This window comes from Watersipora subatra, chromosome 1 (genome assembly GCF_963576615.1).
Source record: "Watersipora subatra chromosome 1, tzWatSuba1.1, whole genome shotgun sequence".
Lineage (NCBI taxonomy): Eukaryota > Metazoa > Bryozoa > Gymnolaemata > Cheilostomatida > Watersiporidae > Watersipora > Watersipora subatra.
Window position 1 is genome coordinate 28,130,663 of NC_088708.1, and position 19,960 is coordinate 28,150,622.

The following is a 19,960-nucleotide window of genomic DNA, read 5'->3' on the forward strand; positions in this document are numbered from 1 at the left end:
GATATACTCATGCAAGTTATATTTCCAAATCTTTGTACTGTATATATTTTCCATAGACTTAGATATGAAACTATTGCGTGAGCACCAGTTAGTCGACCTTAAAAACTGTATACATCATGTGTTAGTTGAGCCTCTATAAAAGTACATTATCTGCATATAATGCGATGTCTATGGGAAGTTGATATAGCTCTAATAATTAGAGAGATCTATCAAATCTTATTTTTGGAACGTTATGTCAAATAAATGGAATGGAACAATTGTGGATAATTGATGAGAGATGTTTAGTCCTGTTTTGGGCTGGCCTTCACCTTAGTCGTGGCGAGCAGAGCTAAAGGTATGAGCATGGCGCAAGCTGAGATAATATAGCACGTCTCTGAGTCAACACTCCAGTAAACTACAATATGGAAACGGTGAGATACAGAGAGTGATGAAGAAGACCCACATGATTGATATAAGCTGATAGGGAGTGAGCATTAATTTTAATCCTCTTGATAAGGAAGTACATTAGTCCGAGAGGTCAAGATGCCAATTCTACTTTAAAAATATCCCGCAGAGATGCTACAATAACATATGTAATCACAAATATTGCAAAGACTTCTATGAAGAATAGCGGACAAGGTTACGAAATCCTCCTATTATCAATATAAACCTTCATAAATACCACATAAACACCTTTGTGAAAGCCTGGCCATACTATTTCCATATATAAACAAATTATTCAATTAATTTTAACACAAAAGACATAACTAAAAGCTCACCGGCTGAGATTGAAAGCGGGCCAAGACCCCTAGCCAGGGCTCCTAAAGCACGGAATACACCCATTACTGATCCCTTCTGACTCTCAGTTCCGTAGACAGAAATAAGGGTAGTCATGCTAGGCACGACTGTTGATGATGCTGAGACAAAAGAGAAACATGGAGATAAAAAGAAGCTATGGCAGCTAATTGCTATTGCAACCGCAGAGATAAGAGCCATGATGGCTTTATCTGGCTCATCTAGCTAGCTGAAAAGATGGAGATCTTATAGATGACACTGACACACAGGTGCCTGAAACAGGCTATAACTGCATCCCTTACTCTTTATGCATAATAATGGTTATAATAGAATCATATGATCATAATGAGTAAACCAGAGGCAAGCAAAGTGCAATGAAAAATGATGGAAAATATATGTTTTTACAATTAGCGTCATGCATCTTCAAATTCAAAAAGTCTGTCTGATGTATTGACTCGTACATGTAAAGAATATTGAAAAGAAAACACAATCGTCGCTTGTTGTTAGCGCCTATCAATCAATGGTGTTACTAATTATTGCCAAACCTATCAGACGAGCCACTCGATTAAAAGATGCCTGTATTAGTCTTCAATTGATAGACCCAGAATGACTCCACGAGATTTACTCTGTCAACACCAACTCTGATTAGCAAGAAAAACAAAAGGATTGAATGTCCTTACGCTGCATAGATATGAAGAGTATTTTATCATGACTGAGGAGCCATGAGCAACAAACTTTCAAATTAGCATCACTTTTCAGACATTTTAATATGACCATCGATAGACCTGATTGAACTGTGGATAACACCATTTTTTCCCAGCAGCCTTCTTTTGCTAAGGCTATTTCTTGTTGATTACCTCCCCTCTTAGAGTTAGCTATGTTAGCTAAGCCATTTTGGCAATGTTATTTGTTAAAATATAATTGTGAATTATAAGCTATTACTTTGTAAAGTATTTGATACGCTGACTGATGACTTGGTCAATTATAAATGAAAACAAAAATCTGTTAACAATTACAACAGACTGAGAAAAGATCAAAGGCTTCATAAAAGTGATTATTGATACACTGCGCCACAGTCTTAGCAACCACGATGTGACAACTTCATTTCATATGATATTCTACCAAGTCATCCGTCATGAATAGCCAATCAGAGTGCATATGCAACAAATTGAGACGCATTGTCATTAGTCTCTCATGCGGATTAAATTGAACATCAAACCATCAAGTGTTTGCTTTGCTAAATATCTTTCCTGCAAAACATCTTTATGCGCAATTGACAGATGAAACAAACAATTAAACAAAAAGGCCTAGATAACACCAATCTTCAAGATTATCAGCCAATCAGATTGCTAAATAAGACACATGAAAGACAGCCGCCTATGCTAGCAGTGCAGATTATGTTAACTCCTACCAGAGTAGCAGTCTATGACAATGTTCTCTCGGTGTTTCCGGTACATGAAACAAATTTCAGAATTTTTTCTGTTGATAAAAATGAAGTTAATAAGTTTTTTTCCCCGCCTCTTTCATACACAATGACTACATGGCGTCAAGATTGCCTTTTAATTAGTTATTGTTGTCTTGCTAACAAACTAACTACTGCCACAATGTATGCGTGTGAAATTGTCCGTGATACAGTGATGTGGCTACTGAACAGCGTAACTGACAACATTTTGTTTTAGATTAATCATTAGTTATATGTTGTGAATAATTTGAAATATTGACTGGTGCTACACAGTGATCAACTAATACCCATTGCTAATCAAATGGTCTCAGCATTATTTACTTTCATTGGGTTAACAGAGTTGTGTGCCCCTAGGTTGTTTCGTTCGAACACTTGGAAAATGTGCCACCAAAAGTTTCTGTTGATCTGAAATTTTTACTCAAAATAGAAATAAATTGTAGTCTGCTTCCTTACTGTAGTAAAAGCCTTCAATTTAGCATTTTAAATTAAACAAAAACCCTTAATATTAAATCTGATTGAACGACATATATAAATGACATATATAAATGACATATATAAATGAGGTAGTTTATTTCTGATGCTCCCTTTTGCATCCTGGGGTTGCCATAACTCACAGTTTCATTGGTTTATATCTAAAGTTTGTAAATACAATATCTTCTTCATTTCACTTTAAAAGCTTTTTATTAAATTTTTATAACATAGCATCCACAAAGACCAGCTTTACTGGAGGTAATATAAGCAACCATACACAAATGAACATGACAACTAATCAGTCATTGGTTAGTAATGTACTACATCATCCCTGTAACGCCCTAAAGCACAGCTTGGGAAATGCCATTTGTTGTTAATAGCCTACAGTGTCCATCCAATGCTATATCCTTGAGGTGTATACACTTGCTACATTTTTGAGGTGTGTGCACTGCTACATCCTTGAGGTGTGTACACTTGCTACATCCTTTTGAGGTGTGTACATATGCTACATCCTTGAGATGTGTACACTTGCTACATCCTTGAGGTGTGTACACTTACTACATTCTTGAGGTGTGTACACCTGCTACATCCTTGAGGTGTGTACACTTGCTACATCCTTGAGGTGTGTACACTTACTACATTCTTGAGGTGTGTACACTTGCTACGTTCTTGAGGTGTGTACACTTGCTACGTTCTTGACGTGTGTATACTTGCTACATCCTTGAGGTGTGTACACTTACTACATCCTTGAGGTGTGTACACTTACTACATCCTTGAGGTGTGTACACTTACTACATCTCTAAGGTGTGTACACTTACTACATTCTTGAGGTGTGTACACTTGCTACATCCTTGAGGTGTGTACACATGCTACATCTTTGAGGTGTGTACACCTACTACGTTTTTGAGGTGTGTACACTTGCTACATCCTTGAGGAGTTGTGTACACAAGCTCAAATACGTCTAACATTTACCGCTAGTCCAGACTAATTAAAGAGCACCCTAAACGCAATCTATCTCCAAAGAAACGCCATTCAAACTTCACAAAGAGAAAACAACTTCCCGATATAAAAAATTACTGCCTTTCACAGGATTTGGAAGATTGTAAAAGCTTACCATAAGCAAACATCAACAGCCCTGTATACAACAAAGTTGCACTTTGAGCAAAACCAATGCAGAGGACACCAGGCATGAGTAGAACTATCCCGGAGAGAGCTGTAGATTTTTCAGTGCCAGTAGGGCGCCTCCTTGTATAACCACCTGTCATAGAGAAGACCGAATACGTAAGGGTTGGTAAACAGATATAAACATCAACATACAAAGAGTGGCTGACACACACTTTGTGTAGTATGAAATAAATTCACAAATTCATTGGAAAATTGCTCCTATTTATGACACATTCAGATCAGACAATGTATTATAATTTTTAAGCTTACAAGACTTGGTGTCACATTGTGTCACATGCCATTCTAATCAGGCAGGCACCAATGCATTATTACCTAGCCTGTGGTTCAAATCGATTTGGTGCCGGCGCATGAGCCAGAAGGATAAGATAAGGTAGAGAACACGAGTGAATATATAGGGAACTATGTATAGGGAACTATAGTCCTCACCTAGTATTAGTATCATCACTAATCCGATGAAGAAAAACATCTTGCCTTGCTGCATGCTGCAATATCATAATAATATCATAATTCTTTCCACACGCAATATGGGTTGATACAAAGTATAAAAGACATACCATACCGTACAACCTTTAATTGAACGACCCATGACACTCTATTTTTCAACCATTTCTCTATAGTAGTGGACAAATAGAGGTGGCGTTCAATTGGATGTTTTACAGTACATTATGTACTGAGACTAGGCTATGAAGCCTGACCTTGTACACTGGCCAATCGATATGAGCTTGGTAGACGATATGACGACTTACTTTTTGGCCTGTTATCATCAATTTTATAAGCCATAGACTTTCATGTACTCTCATAGATAAGATTTTCAACACTTGTGTGGTTTGTGTTACGATTGCTTTAGACAATACAAGGTACACTGATACCAAACAGTTCAGACAATTGCAGACTATCAGCAGCAGAAATACACAGTAGGCAGTTCTAGCCATGATCGGTCATGAGGTCATCATAAGATTAGAGACTTACAACAAGAAATTGTCACAAAGCAAGTTGAACAGACACTGGTTCAACAACCAACCTCTTATGAAATGTGCACAGGCTAAAAGTATAGTTCACATCTATCAGCAATAAGAGATTTCTGGAACATTCTATAGCGGGCCTACTAGTGAGCAATGAGAGATGATGTGCAGCCAACTCGATACAGAGTTAATTGAGGTACATAGATTGTACAGCATCGGCCAATTGGAAGAGAGTACTATGAATAAAGTGAACAAATAACTCTAGCCTACCCGTAAATTATAATAAATAAATCTGTTGCTAGAGTACGATTCAGAAAGAGAAACTTATAAAGTAAGTCTAACTTACTTGGCCACTTAGACCTACCTCGACAGCTCTATTAAAACGAATTGAAGATTATAGAATACATACATACAAGTAGCAGTTACTTACCTGTTATAGTTGAACTTGAGATACGTTAAAAATGTCAAAGTAAATTCTACTCCAGAATAGAGGAAGATGTAGAGGAAGTAGATAAATCCAATCCTTTTCATGGTTCTCTTTTCTAGAATGTGTAGATGAGATTGTTTTGTTGGAGCACAAATGCATTTACAGCTGATCTGCAAACCTAGCATATCTTCAACAGCAAATGCTATGAACAAATGAAAAAGTGAAATGATCATAATAATTGAATGAAAATGAAATATGAGAAAATCATAAGCTAATTTCGACCCAACACTCTCTCATGTTCTGCAAGTTATTTTAGCTCACTATTGTACCAGTCAAGTGTGATGCCTTGATCTATACTGACAATCTATTGCCAATGATAATTCTATGCTCTACAGTCCATTTCAATAGATCAATTTATGCTCTCCAGCTTGTGGTAACTGATCCCTCTATATCTGTACTGAAATTTTGTTATCTCTGATCACTTTATGCTTGTGCTGTAGTTAGCTATGACTGATCACTTTATGTCTGTACTGCAGTTTGTCATGACAGATCCATCTGTCTGTAATGCACTTTGTTATGACCAATCACTCTATGCCTGTAATACACTGTGTTATGACTGATCACTCTATGTCTGTGCTGTATTCTGTTATGAGTGATCACTCTATGTCTGTATGCATGTACATGTGATAAAGAATCACTCCATGTTTATAACCAGCTATAACTGATCATTCTACAAGCAGTCAAGAGCTAACTCATAGTAACACGCACTGTTAGCTTATAACAGATTGAAGAGACCCACCTTCAGGTGCAACACCAGGTACAGCTTTGAATAGAAACAGCGAGACTGGATTTATCAGGTCAAAGACATTGTTTTCTGTGGAAAATAGTGACTTAGCCTAAAATAAGAGAGCTATGTGAGAAATAAAGCGGACAACTATAGGCTACAGACATATCTCTGTCACTAGTACATTACAAGGTGTGACCTGCTGAAAGCCATGAAACTGCTGCGTGTGTGTTACCATTAACATTTATTAATGGAAGGTAAAAGATCTTGAACTAGCAGTCATCTGAAAGAAGATACTGTGTTGTTTAAAATTTAAACAGTCAATATACATGCTCAGGACCTCTAATAACATTTGTAGTCACTCATCTAACTCCTCACCAATAAAGGATCACTGTTATGTACATCTGATACTGCCTGTGACAGAGCGCATAACAACTCACCCTTTTGGACTCAATAAGTGTTTCCTCAAAGGCACAGTACATGTAGAGAATATCAAGGATCGCCATAGAAAGAGCAAACAATGCTGGCGCCACAAAAAATTCACCGACACCCACTGCAGGTACTGCACCCGCCGCAAACCCTATAGTAAACAATACACAGAAATATGTACAGAATATGCAAATTATTTTGTTATTTCAATTATACGTAATTCCAATCCAATTAAAATTTTAAATTGGAGATACTCTCCTGGTGGTGCCAAATACTTTCAGATGAGATAACAACATAAATGGACATGTCTAAAAAGTACACATACATACATATCCATCACATCAGGTCTTATGCTTCAGTACCAAATATTGTATAGCGTTTGAGGCTTTTATTTAAAAAAATATACACATATCACGTAGTTTCAAAGTTGTTGATTTTCGAAGATCAATAAACCGATGTTTTATAAACGAGGTACGTAAGATCATGTACACCTTTATATCACTATCTGACATAGAGGTGTATAAGAGGTGGAGAATATTAGGAGACTGCAGATATAGCAAACTGTAAGAAAAGCTATGTGGTGTTAAGATCAAAGCTGATGATTAAATGGAGTGACATGCACACAAAACAGAGATTAGACCACCACAAAAGCTGAGTACAAGTGTGCTGAGAAATCAGGTGAGCCAAGACGAACCAAAAGAGCTGATGAACATTATTCTGGAACATTGAGACGCAGAGCAAGGTGATTTGGAGTAAACGCAAAAATTATTGAAAGAAACAGTGTATTTTACTGCCATCGATGCGTTCAGAACATAAAGTATAAAACACACAGACGGGTTTAATGTGCATGATGTGCGCACAGCTCAATGAGAAACAGAATTGAATGAAACAAGCTTTTTTATGTGTAACACCAGGCTAGAGAGAAAAGAGTACTCGAAAGCCCAGTGAAAGCTTCCAAGGTACACTAGAAAAATAAGGAATCGATGGTAAGAGAAAAAGGTTTCAGGAGCATCAACCTCCAGCAAACAGAAGGAATATGGAAGTATCTTAAACCAGACCAGAACACTTGTGGCCCAAAACAAAGAGGACTTGCACAACTTATCGACCATAATTGAACCACAGTTCTACAGGAAATAAACACAATCTTGCAAATTATTCTCTGATCACTTCAACCAACTACTGAACATATCGGAAGATATAGATGAGATGATCCAAAATCACACTGTGCAGAGACCTGCTATCCTGTTTTGCGATGACCCGACTGACACGAATAAGTGCATGTTGGCCATTACTCGGATGCAAAATGGGAAAACCTATGGCTGAGATGGTAAGCTATCTGAAGTAAGAAACATTATGGTCAGAACTTACCAGACTGCACAAAATGATTCAGACAGTTTGAAGGAGTCAACCAGAACCTAAAGATTGAAAGGATACAAACACTGTCAATGATCAGAGTGGAGTCTAAAACGAATGTGGTAATAACTAACTGGGCCATATCCATCTTATCCCTTGCAGACAAGATTCTCTCTTGTGAATACTAGTACATGTAGATCGTTCAATTCACATATCACCTCAAAAATACTACCTTCGTCTCAGTGTGGGTTCAGAGGCGGAAGGAGTACAACAGACATGGCTTTTTGCTTAAGACAAGTACGAGAGAAGGTACTGAAGAAACAAGGAATCTATTGATTTCAGAAAAGCAATACAGTCTCCAGAATCGGTCTTTGGCAGGTTCTCCAAAAGCTTGGCTTTACAAAGAGGCTTCATTGAAGCTCATTGTAGCATCATTGAAGCTCTCCATAAGGGCATGCAGTTAAATGAAGTTATAAGAAGGAATGGTCTCGAGTGACTTTGAAGTAAGTAATCGAATTATGTAAAAGTATGTTTACACACTTTTTACTCTATTCAACTGTCATGCTTACAGTAGCCTTCAATGACAGCTTACAGGAAGTTTAAATCTAGACCAGCAGAGAGCCAGATTTGTTTAACGCGGTTCAATTCAAACCAAAGAGCGAAATAACCACTGTTAGTGAAAAAATGGCTTTTTTGCTGATGATAGTGTTCCAGTAGCACTAAAAAAATATTCATCTTTGTTGCCAGAAATTTCAGGCTCAAAATTATTATTAAAAAACAGAGCGCCTTTATTAGGTGCCAGTTTTCAGGAAGTTTCTCCCAAGCAACTACAATTGCCATCAACGAAGATCTAGAACAAAGCAAAACACCTAAATATATTGGAAGTCCTGTAGCCGACAATGCTAAGCTGAATGATAAAATCTGTTTGAGAGACGGAAATGTGATGCATTGTAAGGAAACTTGAGGACTAGACTAGGGCGGCCACCAGTTTCAAAGTGAAATACAAGGTATATCGGTCTACAGCGCAGACAGCTCGGCTGTATGGTATTAAGGCATGGAATGTTTACAGTGTGATAACTGACAGACTGTGAGCAATGAGAAATGATGTAATAAGACATTTATGATCCATCGTGAGTATCTCATGGAGGAATAAGATCTCGCATACTGAGGTATTGAGATGAGTTGTAATACTTTGACTCAAATCCATTCTTATCCAAATGAATTTTGTATGGTTCAAACATGTTGAGAGAAGAACTCTGATTACCTACTCTGAGAGCTGGTGTACCACCGATTGAAAAAACGGTGTAACCCAGCAAAGCCTATTTGAGATTTAAAGACACAATCAAGAGGAACATGAAGAAAGTCGGTACAGACACAAAAAAATGGTGAAAGTTAGAAAAATATAGAGCAGGCTAAAAATAACGGATTAGAAAACAATGCAAACAGCTACAGCTAGACTGACAGCTTATTATGATGACTATATAGCAAAAAGTGAGACAACTCCAATTATTAGCATGTCCGAAGAAAAGCAAGAAGATTATGAAATCTGTACATAGAAGCAAACTTGCCAAAATGATGACTGAGTTATAAGTTATTCACATATAATACAAATAAATAAAATATTCCAATCAATTAACGCTAGTGAGGGTGGTAACATACCTGCCCCTATCAATGGTCCAATGAGAAATCCTACACTGAAGGCAATTCCAATAAGAGCCTGTAACAATCCCAATAAAAAATGTATCAAGCCTTTTCAAGGCTTGAACAAGTCGATAACACATAAACCAGAGCATTTATGATTGCTGATACAATGACCTCGATCTGCTAGTAAAGGCTGAAAACAACTCTGACTACCAGAAATGTGTTTAGCGTAACAAAAACAGAAGTCTGCAGAAAGTGAATGTATAATTAGAAACAAAGAAATATAAACAAACAGCAATGAACAGATCCACATATTTAGGGCCCAACTACCTGAAGTTACTAGCACTTACAATATCGTCCCTCATGGAAGGATTTACACCATAAAGGCTTGCCGAAGACGTAAAAGTACACTATGTCCTAATCAATAGTGGCTATGAACTCTAGCAATGGCTAAAATACTGATATTGAGACGTACCATGCCTCGTCCCCTCTCACTCAGCTTGTATGCATCGGCTACTATGGCTACGCTCAAGCTTACATTGCCTTTAGCTAAGCCACCAATCACTCGGGATATTACAAATAGAGTGAAATTTCCTGCGAATATCCAGATAACATAAGATGCTGCAACTCCTATCTACAAAGCACAGGAAGTCATGCATAGTATGTAACAAAAAATAGAATACAGCTAACAGTCGTCAGTATACACAAATAAGTATTGGTGTATACTGTGTATAGGTAATATGTATTGCCAGCGTCAGCAATAACAACCCACAGGATATGAGAAGAAGCAAACCTGACATGTTTCTGACTGTCTAAAGCACATATGCTAAGCAAACCTGACATGTTTCTGACTGTCTAAAGCACATATGCTAAGCAAACCTGACATGTTTCTGACTGTCTAAAGCACATATGCTAAACAAATATGACATGACTTTTAACAGAAATGAAGTTTCATCCAAAGAAGAACAAATTGTCATTCACTGCACAACTGCTGCATAATGTTGGGTGTGTTTGGTCATATGACCCAAAAATCATGAACAAACCAAACCCCTGCTTTTTATATGCTCTATAATTACCATCATGGCTATAACACTATTTTAAACCTAATATTAGGACATGGCCCGATTGTGTCAAGAGCAGACAACTAATAATTCTTATACAGAAAACCTGCTCTTTTTCTAACATATCAGTATCATCTGAAACTCAATCGCCTGCAGCTGGTGCAATGAATCTTATGATAATATTTCAGTGATGGATGTTCCAGGAAACAAACAAAAACCTTGCATCTCATGAATATTTTATACGAACCAAAAATGTTTTTTGATAAAATACGTCGTTCAAAGTTGAAATTGCATTGTTAATTCTCACGGCCTTATATAGTTAAGAGAGAAAGACAACATTCATAATGCACTTCTAAACCCCGACAAATATTCTACACAAGACACATGACCAACCCAAAGTAACAACTTGAATCCTTGATAAAACATCAATCAATGATAATTTTCATTGAAATTTCCAAAGCTTCAAAAGTAGTGGACAATATTCATTAGCGACTACACACTACAGGATTTAGGTCACACTACAGGATATAGGTCACACTACAGGATATAGGTCACACTGCAGAATCTAGGTCACACTACAGAATCTAAATGATACAGTACAGGATATAGGTCACACTACAAGATATAGGTCACACTACAAGATATAGGTCACACTACAGGATATAAGTTAGAGCATCAGAAACAAGGCACCAGAAATAAATTAGCTTTACTAGCAACAAACATAAACATGGTTAAAACAGCCAACAAACAGGCAGATGCTACTCACAGCCAACAAACATACAGATGGTACCCACAGCCAACTAACAGACAGATGGTACCCACAGCCAATCAAAAGACAGAGACTTTGACTTAGACAAGGATACCCACAGCCAACAAACATACAGACGGCACATAGCCAACTAACAGACAGATGGTACCCACAGCCAATCAAAAGACAGATGGTACCCACAGCTAACAAACAGACAGATGTGCTGCAGATGACTATGAAAAACAAGACAAAAGTTAATGGGCACAGACCATGGTGAGTAGAATCAACGGCCTTCTTCCATAGACATCAGAAGCAGCGCCAATAAAGGGAGAGGCTATGAACTGGAGCAATGAAAAAAGAGATCCAATAAACCCTAAAACAAAGAAAGTTTATGTAGAGAAACAAAAAAGAAACTCTCTATGGAATATAAATTATGGCCATTAACAGAAATGTACACAATGGTTCGAGGCTTTGCGCACAGTTGAAGCATTACTGCTGCCTACTTTCACATTTCATATTTAATGTTGAGAAACTATTGATAGTGGTGTTTTTATGTGTATAAAGAATTCAGTTTAAATCATCATTCCAAAAGAAGTTGAAGTCTGTACATATCTAACGAGTTAAGATGCTCTCGCAACAGGTTAACAAGTACTAACATGTGATGCAAGCAAGGCTAAATCCATTGATTCAACACCAAAGATGTGATGTTATCGCATTTACTCTGAGCCTTTGTAGTCTTTTCTCAAATTTATCAAACTTTATGATTTGGCTCACATGCTTCAAGCATGCATTCTTTATGTAAATGTGTGTTCCCCAAGCTAAAGGGTTGGCAGCAATAAGATGGCACTTCAAGTCATTGTTGATTCGAAGCAATCCGCTATCCAGCAAGATTATCGAGGAGACAGAAATTCGACTAGCGCCCAACTATACAAGGTTAAGATTTCAAGCAATGTCTATACAAAGATCATAGAATTATTATAAAATAACCATCACTACAATGAAGTCCAACCTATTCTCAAGCTGGATAGTGAACTACTCACCTCCAAATAGAACAGAATTCCATTTTGCAGTGTCTGGTGCCCCTACGAGGACTCTAAAACTTTCAACTGAAGATTTCATAGCCAAGTAAAGACTATCCTATAAGAAAGAACAGAGTGTATGAGTGAGCACCAGAAAACTATCTGGTGTAGTTTATTGCAACCATATTCAATAGCTGACAACTCCAAAATGTCCAGTTTAGCATTACGATTTTCAACTCCCTCACACGCACATCCCCCAGTCATCAGTGTTATCTCCTTTCTGTTTTTATGTGTCTCTGAAGCCACAACTTGTAAACATTAAGACAGGCTTTTTAGATTGTTGTTACACGACGGCGCAATGTATGCAGTGTCCAACATAGTACACTTCTACATCACAATTATTTTCTGTATAAGTACTTATCATAAATAACAAATGCATTGCTACATCTTCCAAGACTACTTCACAAGTCTCCAAGATCATCACAATACCACCATAACGGTGCCACTGTAAACAACTGCTCTTCTACTGATATAGATCTTACAAATGTTGATCGCAAAATATCGCATGCCCATTTTCAGTAGTGATACATTCTTCAATGCATTCAAAATAAAAATAAAAAATCAGCTAGTGTTTAACACAAGCTTACACGTTAATGCTTTAGAACCTGAAGAAAGCTGGGAAAAGATACAACCGATAGCCATGATGTCTTAGCAGAGACATTTGATAGCAAAAAAGCAATATGCCCTCTAGACATCATGACTCTTAACAGTAAACAATATTGAAACAATTAACGAATGATATTCTTAGTCAAACTATTTTTTACACTTGTGAACCATTGTCATTTCTAAAAAAGTTATACAAAAACCGGAAAGAAATTCTATGAGTTAACTTATTCTGTTGAGAGAATAAACAACTACAAGGTACTTACAGAGCCTTGATCTCCATAGAACTCCAAAAGCTTTGGCATTATTGGAAGTATAACTGTGAAACCAAGCAAATCAATGAAGAGGGACATGAATATAATAATTCCAAGTTTGGTTGTGGATATTTTCCGTGTTTCATTTTCTGCCGCATCTCCTTGCCCTAAGTGAGCAGTCTTCTCACTCTTGCTTGGCATGGTAGAGACTACTCTACAACAAAGTATGTCATTTTCATTCTAAATTAAACGGCAGCAATATAATCTGGGAAAGTAAACAAACATTCGATAAGTTTGAATACCACAGCGAAAACTAATGAAATATCCAGCATGAAATTAATCTTGAAAAGAGATGAGAAAAAGCGAGACAAAGGCATACCTTGACACATTTTAGTCGATTTCATACCACATTTTAACACTGAAAATAGAGCAAAACATGCAAAAAAAAGTGTTGCATATAGAACCAAAAATAAGTCAATACAGGTAAACAATTTTTAGTTAAAATAATGCATAGGTAAAGAAGTTGCTAGAGGCATTGCACAAGGGGTTTTGTACATCACCGTAAATCAGAACAAACTTGTAAGACAAATGCACTTTTGAGTCTATTCAGCAATTGTCACACAAGAAACTGCACACAAGTGAATGAAAGTGGCTAGCTTATCAAAGATATCAGTGCTTTTATAAGGGATCCTTGTGTTTATAAGAGATTCTTGTGTTCATGGGACAATACGAAATCATACAATGCTGATCAGATTTGCATGTTGGTAATTTGGAAGTATTGTGCCCAGACACTGTGTACAGGGCAACAATACAAGAGTACAGTACACAACAGTACACTGTTGTGTACTGACCCTTGCAACAAAAAATGTCAACATATCTTGATTAGATATAAAAATGTTTAAGAAATTAACTTTAATGCTCTGATATAATATATATTTCTTATTGGATTAGTAGCTCCTACCTTTCTAATGATATTATCATAGATATAGTAAACCCTAGATATATGAATAATCAAAACAAGTGAGGCCTATATTTAGCATGACGCAACATCATGGTGATGTGTAAAGCGAATCAGCTGATCTATTAACTCCTATTGACTTGGCACTAAAAACTGCTCAATTTTTCCATAGTTTGTGCATGTGAGACTGCATATTTTATTGATAATATATAAAACTGACTTTGGATGAGAAAGGCAAGAATCTTAGACACATGGTAATGGATAATACTAATGATTTAGAAGCTTCTATCTATATATATATATTTCTCAAAGTCCGTGTGTCGTCGTCGGAAATCCGGCTATAGATCTTAAAATCTTGGGAGTAAATATTCTGTACCAAAGAGGATTTGATCTCGGACCAAGCTGTTCACCAGTCTGACGCCTTGCCCACAAGACTATGAAAGTCGAATTGCTAGCCTGCCAATATAAGCCATTATATCAGAGCAAAACCTAACTGCTTTGCGTGTGATGCGGGTCATAGCATAACGTCACGAGAAGCTGTTCGCTCACATTATTAAACTGGCTAATAGCAAAACTCTCACTACTTCTCATTGTTTATAAGACAAAAAACTTTTCTCATGATATGTACTTTGAAAGTTAGAATGGCAAATGTTGTTATACAGTATGTTAAATACAAATCAATTTTCTGTCCAAATACTCTTCTATTACACGGGCAACGCCGGGTGGCACAGCTAGTCATTGATAATACAAAGATTGACCAAATAGAAATTAAACTAATAACGATCCAATGAATCAAATGAGATTTAGAAGCAGTTAAGCTGGACCACTGTATTAAACACCCATGAGACATGACTGAAAATAACTAGACGAGAAAGTTTTTGTCTAAGGTTGGTAGAACTAGATTCCTGCTTTGAAGCGGCATAGTGTATTCTGACTTTAATATAGCGATTTACTATAGTTTTGAGTAGATTGGTGGCATGCACTGTGCATGCAATGTGCATGCGCTGTACATGAGACAATAATTCTCCTAGACATCCATCTACCGATCTAAGATCTATATTGTTAAGTTTATTGTCCTTTTTCAGTATTGTGATCAAATTATTTTAAATCCTATTCCTCTGCTCTAATCGACAGACTCTCTGCTGTAGAGTTTTGATTCTTCTATTTAATATTGAGATACGTGTGACAGCAGACTTTTTAGGTCTACCACCGCGTCGGCAGCTCGTTGTCGAGGCTGTAGGTGTGTCCTGATTGCTAGAAGCTGCAGGTTGCTCATCATCATGGATAGTAGTATCACCAGGTGTAGTATTTTCTGAGTCAGGCATTATGGTGCTGGCTGCTGTCTGAGATGTTCTTCCACTTTTCGGCAGGCTTTCTGTTCTTATGGTTGGTGTCTGTATTTTCAGCTTTTGGCTGAAGGTAGGTTGGATAAGCTGTAAATATTGTAGGTATTGTGTCAGATTTTAGCATTGGTTTTCTTCCAATACCTGGTGAAATCTCGTAGCAGTCTTTCTCAACATGTTCACTGCTTAATACAGAGCTTGATGTTGGAGTCAAAATCCTGTCTTTGCACCGCCTTTATCCAAGCATTTCAGCTCGCTTCCCGTTTGGAAAGCGATGAAACGCTAAATCTGGGCATTTCTCAAGATTGCTTGAACATCCATAGGCACAGCACCAGCTGCGGCTTGACTTTTTCTTAGCCTAAACATTAACAATACATACATGTAGTAGAATGAATATTATTACATTACTTGGAATAAGACAAAAAAGGCATTTGATCAATCATGCCGAGCTAGATTACAACCCTATCAGCTGAGAGACAAGTTTGTGATATATGTTGTTGTAATCAGTTGAGACACTCTTCCTTTTGATAGTCCCAAGCATTCATTCACTTCACTTTCAACTCAGAATAATCATAGAAAGGTATGTTTGTTGTTATGAGACCGTGATAAGACAAGTAAGTTCAGCAAGTCAGTTGAGTTGGTAGTTTGTTTCCAGTAGCAACTTACAACGTGAACCAATGATATAGTACACGTATAAAGGTTAAGTTTACTAAGTATTTAAAACTTGTATTGTGGGTTCACATACCTGGGGTGTTGTAGTCTCCTCTGATGACATTTCACTAAGAATTTTGTCTTATTGTAACGTTTATGACTTACAAACTAGTTGGACAAGCATGCTTTCACCACTAAACTCATTGCTCAGCTGAAGGCTCTGTTGCAATGATGGAAATCACTGCAACGTAACGTCGTGAGAACAACAGCCAATTATAGGCCTCACTTTTGCTCCATTGTAATGATAGCTATTCGCCAATCTAGGGTTTACTACATCTATGGATATTATGGATTCATTTCATTAATTCACACTTTTGTAGACAAAAAACTTGTGATATTATTCAATAGCAAATGCGATATAAGTATTATTGTGCAGACATATTCAAAAGCATTCTTTTTTCCTTTTAAACTTGCAAATACATGGAATCACAGTAGGCGCCAATTTACTTGTTAATACACAAAGCTAAAAATACTCTATGCTAAAAATAGCAATTTAAAGACCAATTTTGTATTTTCAACCTAATATTCAGAAATAAAAAGAATACATACCTATCGAAATAAAATTATACTATATTTGACAAAACTTGTATTTATAAATAAGCAGAAAGAAAATACATTACATAACCTGTATAACATGACAAATAGTTCCGAGTATAACAAAATAATTAAATCCCTGTCAGAATCAAGATGCTAATTTCAAGTTTAAACATAAGGGATGAAGAAATCTAAGAACCTTACGAAGTGATGAAATGTATCATACAAAAACCTTACAAAGCTTATTTTCAATAGTATAATAAAACAATGTAGGCAGCAAACTGAAACTGCTATTTTTTGCATGAAACTATTATGATCTATATGAACAATGAAATGAGGACACTGTTGTATTATATGTGCATATGTTACTTAAACGCTTTGGTTATCTAAGGTGGAACTGAAGTGATTAATTAGCACTAGCATTTAGTAGTGATGCATGCGTGGTTCCAAACCGTTCAGATACAGCCAGATCAATAAACTGGAAATAAACTTTTAGAGATGTCAGCAGATTGAGTATACATGTCTAGTAAGAATGAGCATGAATGAAAATGTATTTTGTTACCATTTCTAGTGCCCCCGCAGCACCACAAAGTATGTTTTTTAAAAATACAGTGTCTTCATACAATTAAAATTATAAAAACAGAGCATTACATGAGCTCTTGTCGTAGATTCACGACTGCTTGCCAAGAGAAAAACAGATTGCAAAAAAGTTAGTTTTCTTTGCTGTGTTGCCTACAATTGTGATTCTCATGCTCCACTAAGCAGTGGTGTGAGTCCACTCCTACCCATAAACATGACTGCCACCGGAGTGAAGAACTTAAAGCCAAAAGTAAGTTGCATTTTTATTAGTGCCATAGCACAGCAGAAACGCCAGAAAAAAATCTGTAAGAGGATTTAGCTGGAAAGGAAAACGAAGTGCATGCTGTTATAGGACTAACGATGACTGAGGCAGTAACTCAGCGAGAGTCACTCAGAAAAAGCGAAAACTGCAAGTAGTTGCAAACTCTGCACAATCTAGAATAACGGTACTGTTCTTGGTTGCATACCGCCATTATTACCAAATATTCTACATCAAACATTTTGTATATATAAAACACACTTGGAGAAAGTGACAGACATTGTTAGGAGCATTGTTGTATTCTCACACATGCTTGCATGCACTAGTATAGTGAGCTGAGTCTAAAATGAAATGGTTAAATATATCCCTTTCATAGATACTCAGAAGACTAAATGGCAAACAGGTTTTAATAGCCTATAAAAAAGCAGTAGCTACATACATGTACACGTAAAAGCTTTAATGCTATATACAGCACTTTTACATGCATAATAACTTTATGTGGTCCATTGTAGTGTCCTAATAAGCATATTATCACATTAATTTTCTTTCTGATTGTCGTCGTTACATCAAGACTGTCTTTTATAAATATAGTCTTTTTGTAAATTATATTTTGAATTTGGATTTAGAGGTTGTGATATAGAATGAAAATTGGACCTCTTCACCATCTATTTTACAAAGAAGAGATGTGAGCTTTTTAGCATGATTTTATCGATTTGCAAGAATGTGCATCTAGATTGAGCAGAAAAGCTTGAATTCTTGAAATCTGGATAATTTTGTTAATGAGCTACATGTAATCATAACAAATTTTATTACCACAAGCTATGTATATTGTTATTTGAAAGTATTTTGCTGTAGGCAGATCTCTCATGTCATGATCTTCTCCAATTGCTTGAATTAAACATTTCACAAGTTGTTTCGAAGGAGTAGGCCTACAATATCATTTCATTCGTGAGCGTGATGAAGCCGAATATCAGTACATACCAAGTAGCGATAACCTAGGCAGCATCCTGACAAAACCATTGGGGAAGGTACAACACCAGCCCCTGACACAAAACATCAGCATAAACCTTGCAAAGGCGTGCTGAGAAACATTGTATTATGCCTCAGTGAACGCTAACTGACTAATGTTTATATCATGTTGCGATCTGATTGGTCAATTATCTTGTGTCTCCTGTTATACTACATTCCGTTTCACTTTTGTTCTCAAAATAAAGTCAAGAACCATGACGAATTTATCAAATGGGCTCTTTTCAAGTAGAAAATATTAGTCGCTCACCAACAATCCTACACTCTGCTGCCAGTCAGTGATCTACCATTGATTCATGGCTACCTCGACACTGTGGTGGCCTTCCATTGCCTTCCTCAGGTTTTTGTCAAGGTTGTCTCCCTTTGCACAGGAGCAATTTAAAACCATTAGGAAGTTCAGTGTGCTAACTACTAAATCACAGTTAATAAGCCCACAAATGCTTTTGCGGTGATAAAACGGTATCTATAACCTTATTTGTTATTAAAATAAAATCAATGTTCTGCAGAAAAAACGGTGCAAAACTGTGATGTGTTATGTGAACTATAATGTGAAATTACACACTGCAATATAATCCTATAATGCTTGTAGAAAACAACAATACTTCCTATTTTACCTACCCCATTTATAGTCTTACGTAATCGGATAAATTATGCACTTAAGAAAATGTCTAAGAGTAAGAGGCATTTAATTTCTATTACTGCAGTTTTTACATTTTCAATAACAAAGCACAAGATGTGTTTGAATTTCATTTGAAGCTAGCCAAATTCCATAATGGACAGCCTCCAGTCACCCAGTGCCATTTATTCATAACCTACATGTAAATGAAAACATGCAGATTGGAATCTGTCGGCATGAACCAAAGCAAGTGATGTTTTCGAGCAGAAAGAACATTTAAACAAAAAATTCAATCGTCATAAACGTTTTAGCGAGCTTGTTGAATGCATACTACAATTCACAAAAGCGAAATGGACGTTTTTTTACATCGTTGCAGTCATGCAACTCATGCAAGGGAGACCTTTTCCTGCCAACGACGGTTTTGACCTTCCTTTTGCATTGAAACCGTCATTGATCTCTTATACTAATTTTCTCATTATAGACGCGCGAACAAATGAATGGCATAAGATTGTAAAAGTAGGAACGCTCCAATAAAACTATGTTAAACTAGGATTCAGCCAATTACATTATTGAGCCTGAGTCATTGTTACAACAACGGAAGCGTTTAAGCAAGTCTCGAACTAACAAAAAGTAATCAATCAATGTATATTTGCTAGCGTTTCCCATTCTAAAAAGTTGTTTCTTCGTGGAAGTCTGTTCTT

The 19,960-nt window shown here is 36.7% G+C and overlaps 1 protein-coding gene across 2 annotated transcripts; it reads right to left on the reverse strand.

The window, feature by feature from the left end:
• Positions 1 to 4: 4 nt before the first annotated feature.
• Positions 5 to 19,660, reverse strand: LOC137385998 (major facilitator superfamily domain-containing protein 10-like). 2 transcript variants are annotated; one of them, XM_068072640.1, is made up of 13 exons: positions 19,460 to 19,660; positions 13,246 to 13,447; positions 12,338 to 12,434; positions 11,567 to 11,670; positions 9,964 to 10,122; positions 9,507 to 9,564; positions 6,506 to 6,645; positions 6,081 to 6,177; positions 5,285 to 5,396; positions 4,319 to 4,374; positions 3,822 to 3,965; positions 759 to 896; positions 5 to 394 (listed from the first exon to the last, which is right to left on the reverse strand). In XM_068072640.1, exons 1-13 carry the CDS (start codon positions 19,495 to 19,497, stop codon positions 282 to 284), a joined length of 1,458 nt encoding a protein of 485 aa, XP_067928741.1. In that variant the 5' UTR covers positions 19,498 to 19,660; the 3' UTR covers positions 5 to 281. The 2 variants fall into 2 exon arrangements, with proteins under 2 accessions (XP_067928741.1, XP_067928742.1); XM_068072641.1 differs by lacking the exon at positions 19,460 to 19,660 and adding an exon at positions 18,894 to 18,911.
• Between the last annotated feature and the right edge of the window lie 300 nt (positions 19,661 to 19,960).

What these genes read in the sequence shown, in the direction of transcription:
- LOC137385998 (XM_068072640.1), bottom strand. Translation starts at nt 19,497, where the DNA reads ATGCCGACAGATTCCAATCTGCATGTTTTCATTTACAT. An exon ending in GAATTCTGTTCTATTTGGAG is followed by an intron (nt 11,671 to 12,337) that starts GTGAGTAGTTCA and finishes TCTTTGTTTTAG; the next exon opens with GGTTTATTGGATCTCTTTTT. An exon ending in ACCTGGTGTTGCACCTGAAG is followed by an intron (nt 5,397 to 6,080) that starts GTGGGTCTCTTC and finishes TACACATTCTAG; the next exon opens with AAAAGAGAACCATGAAAAGG.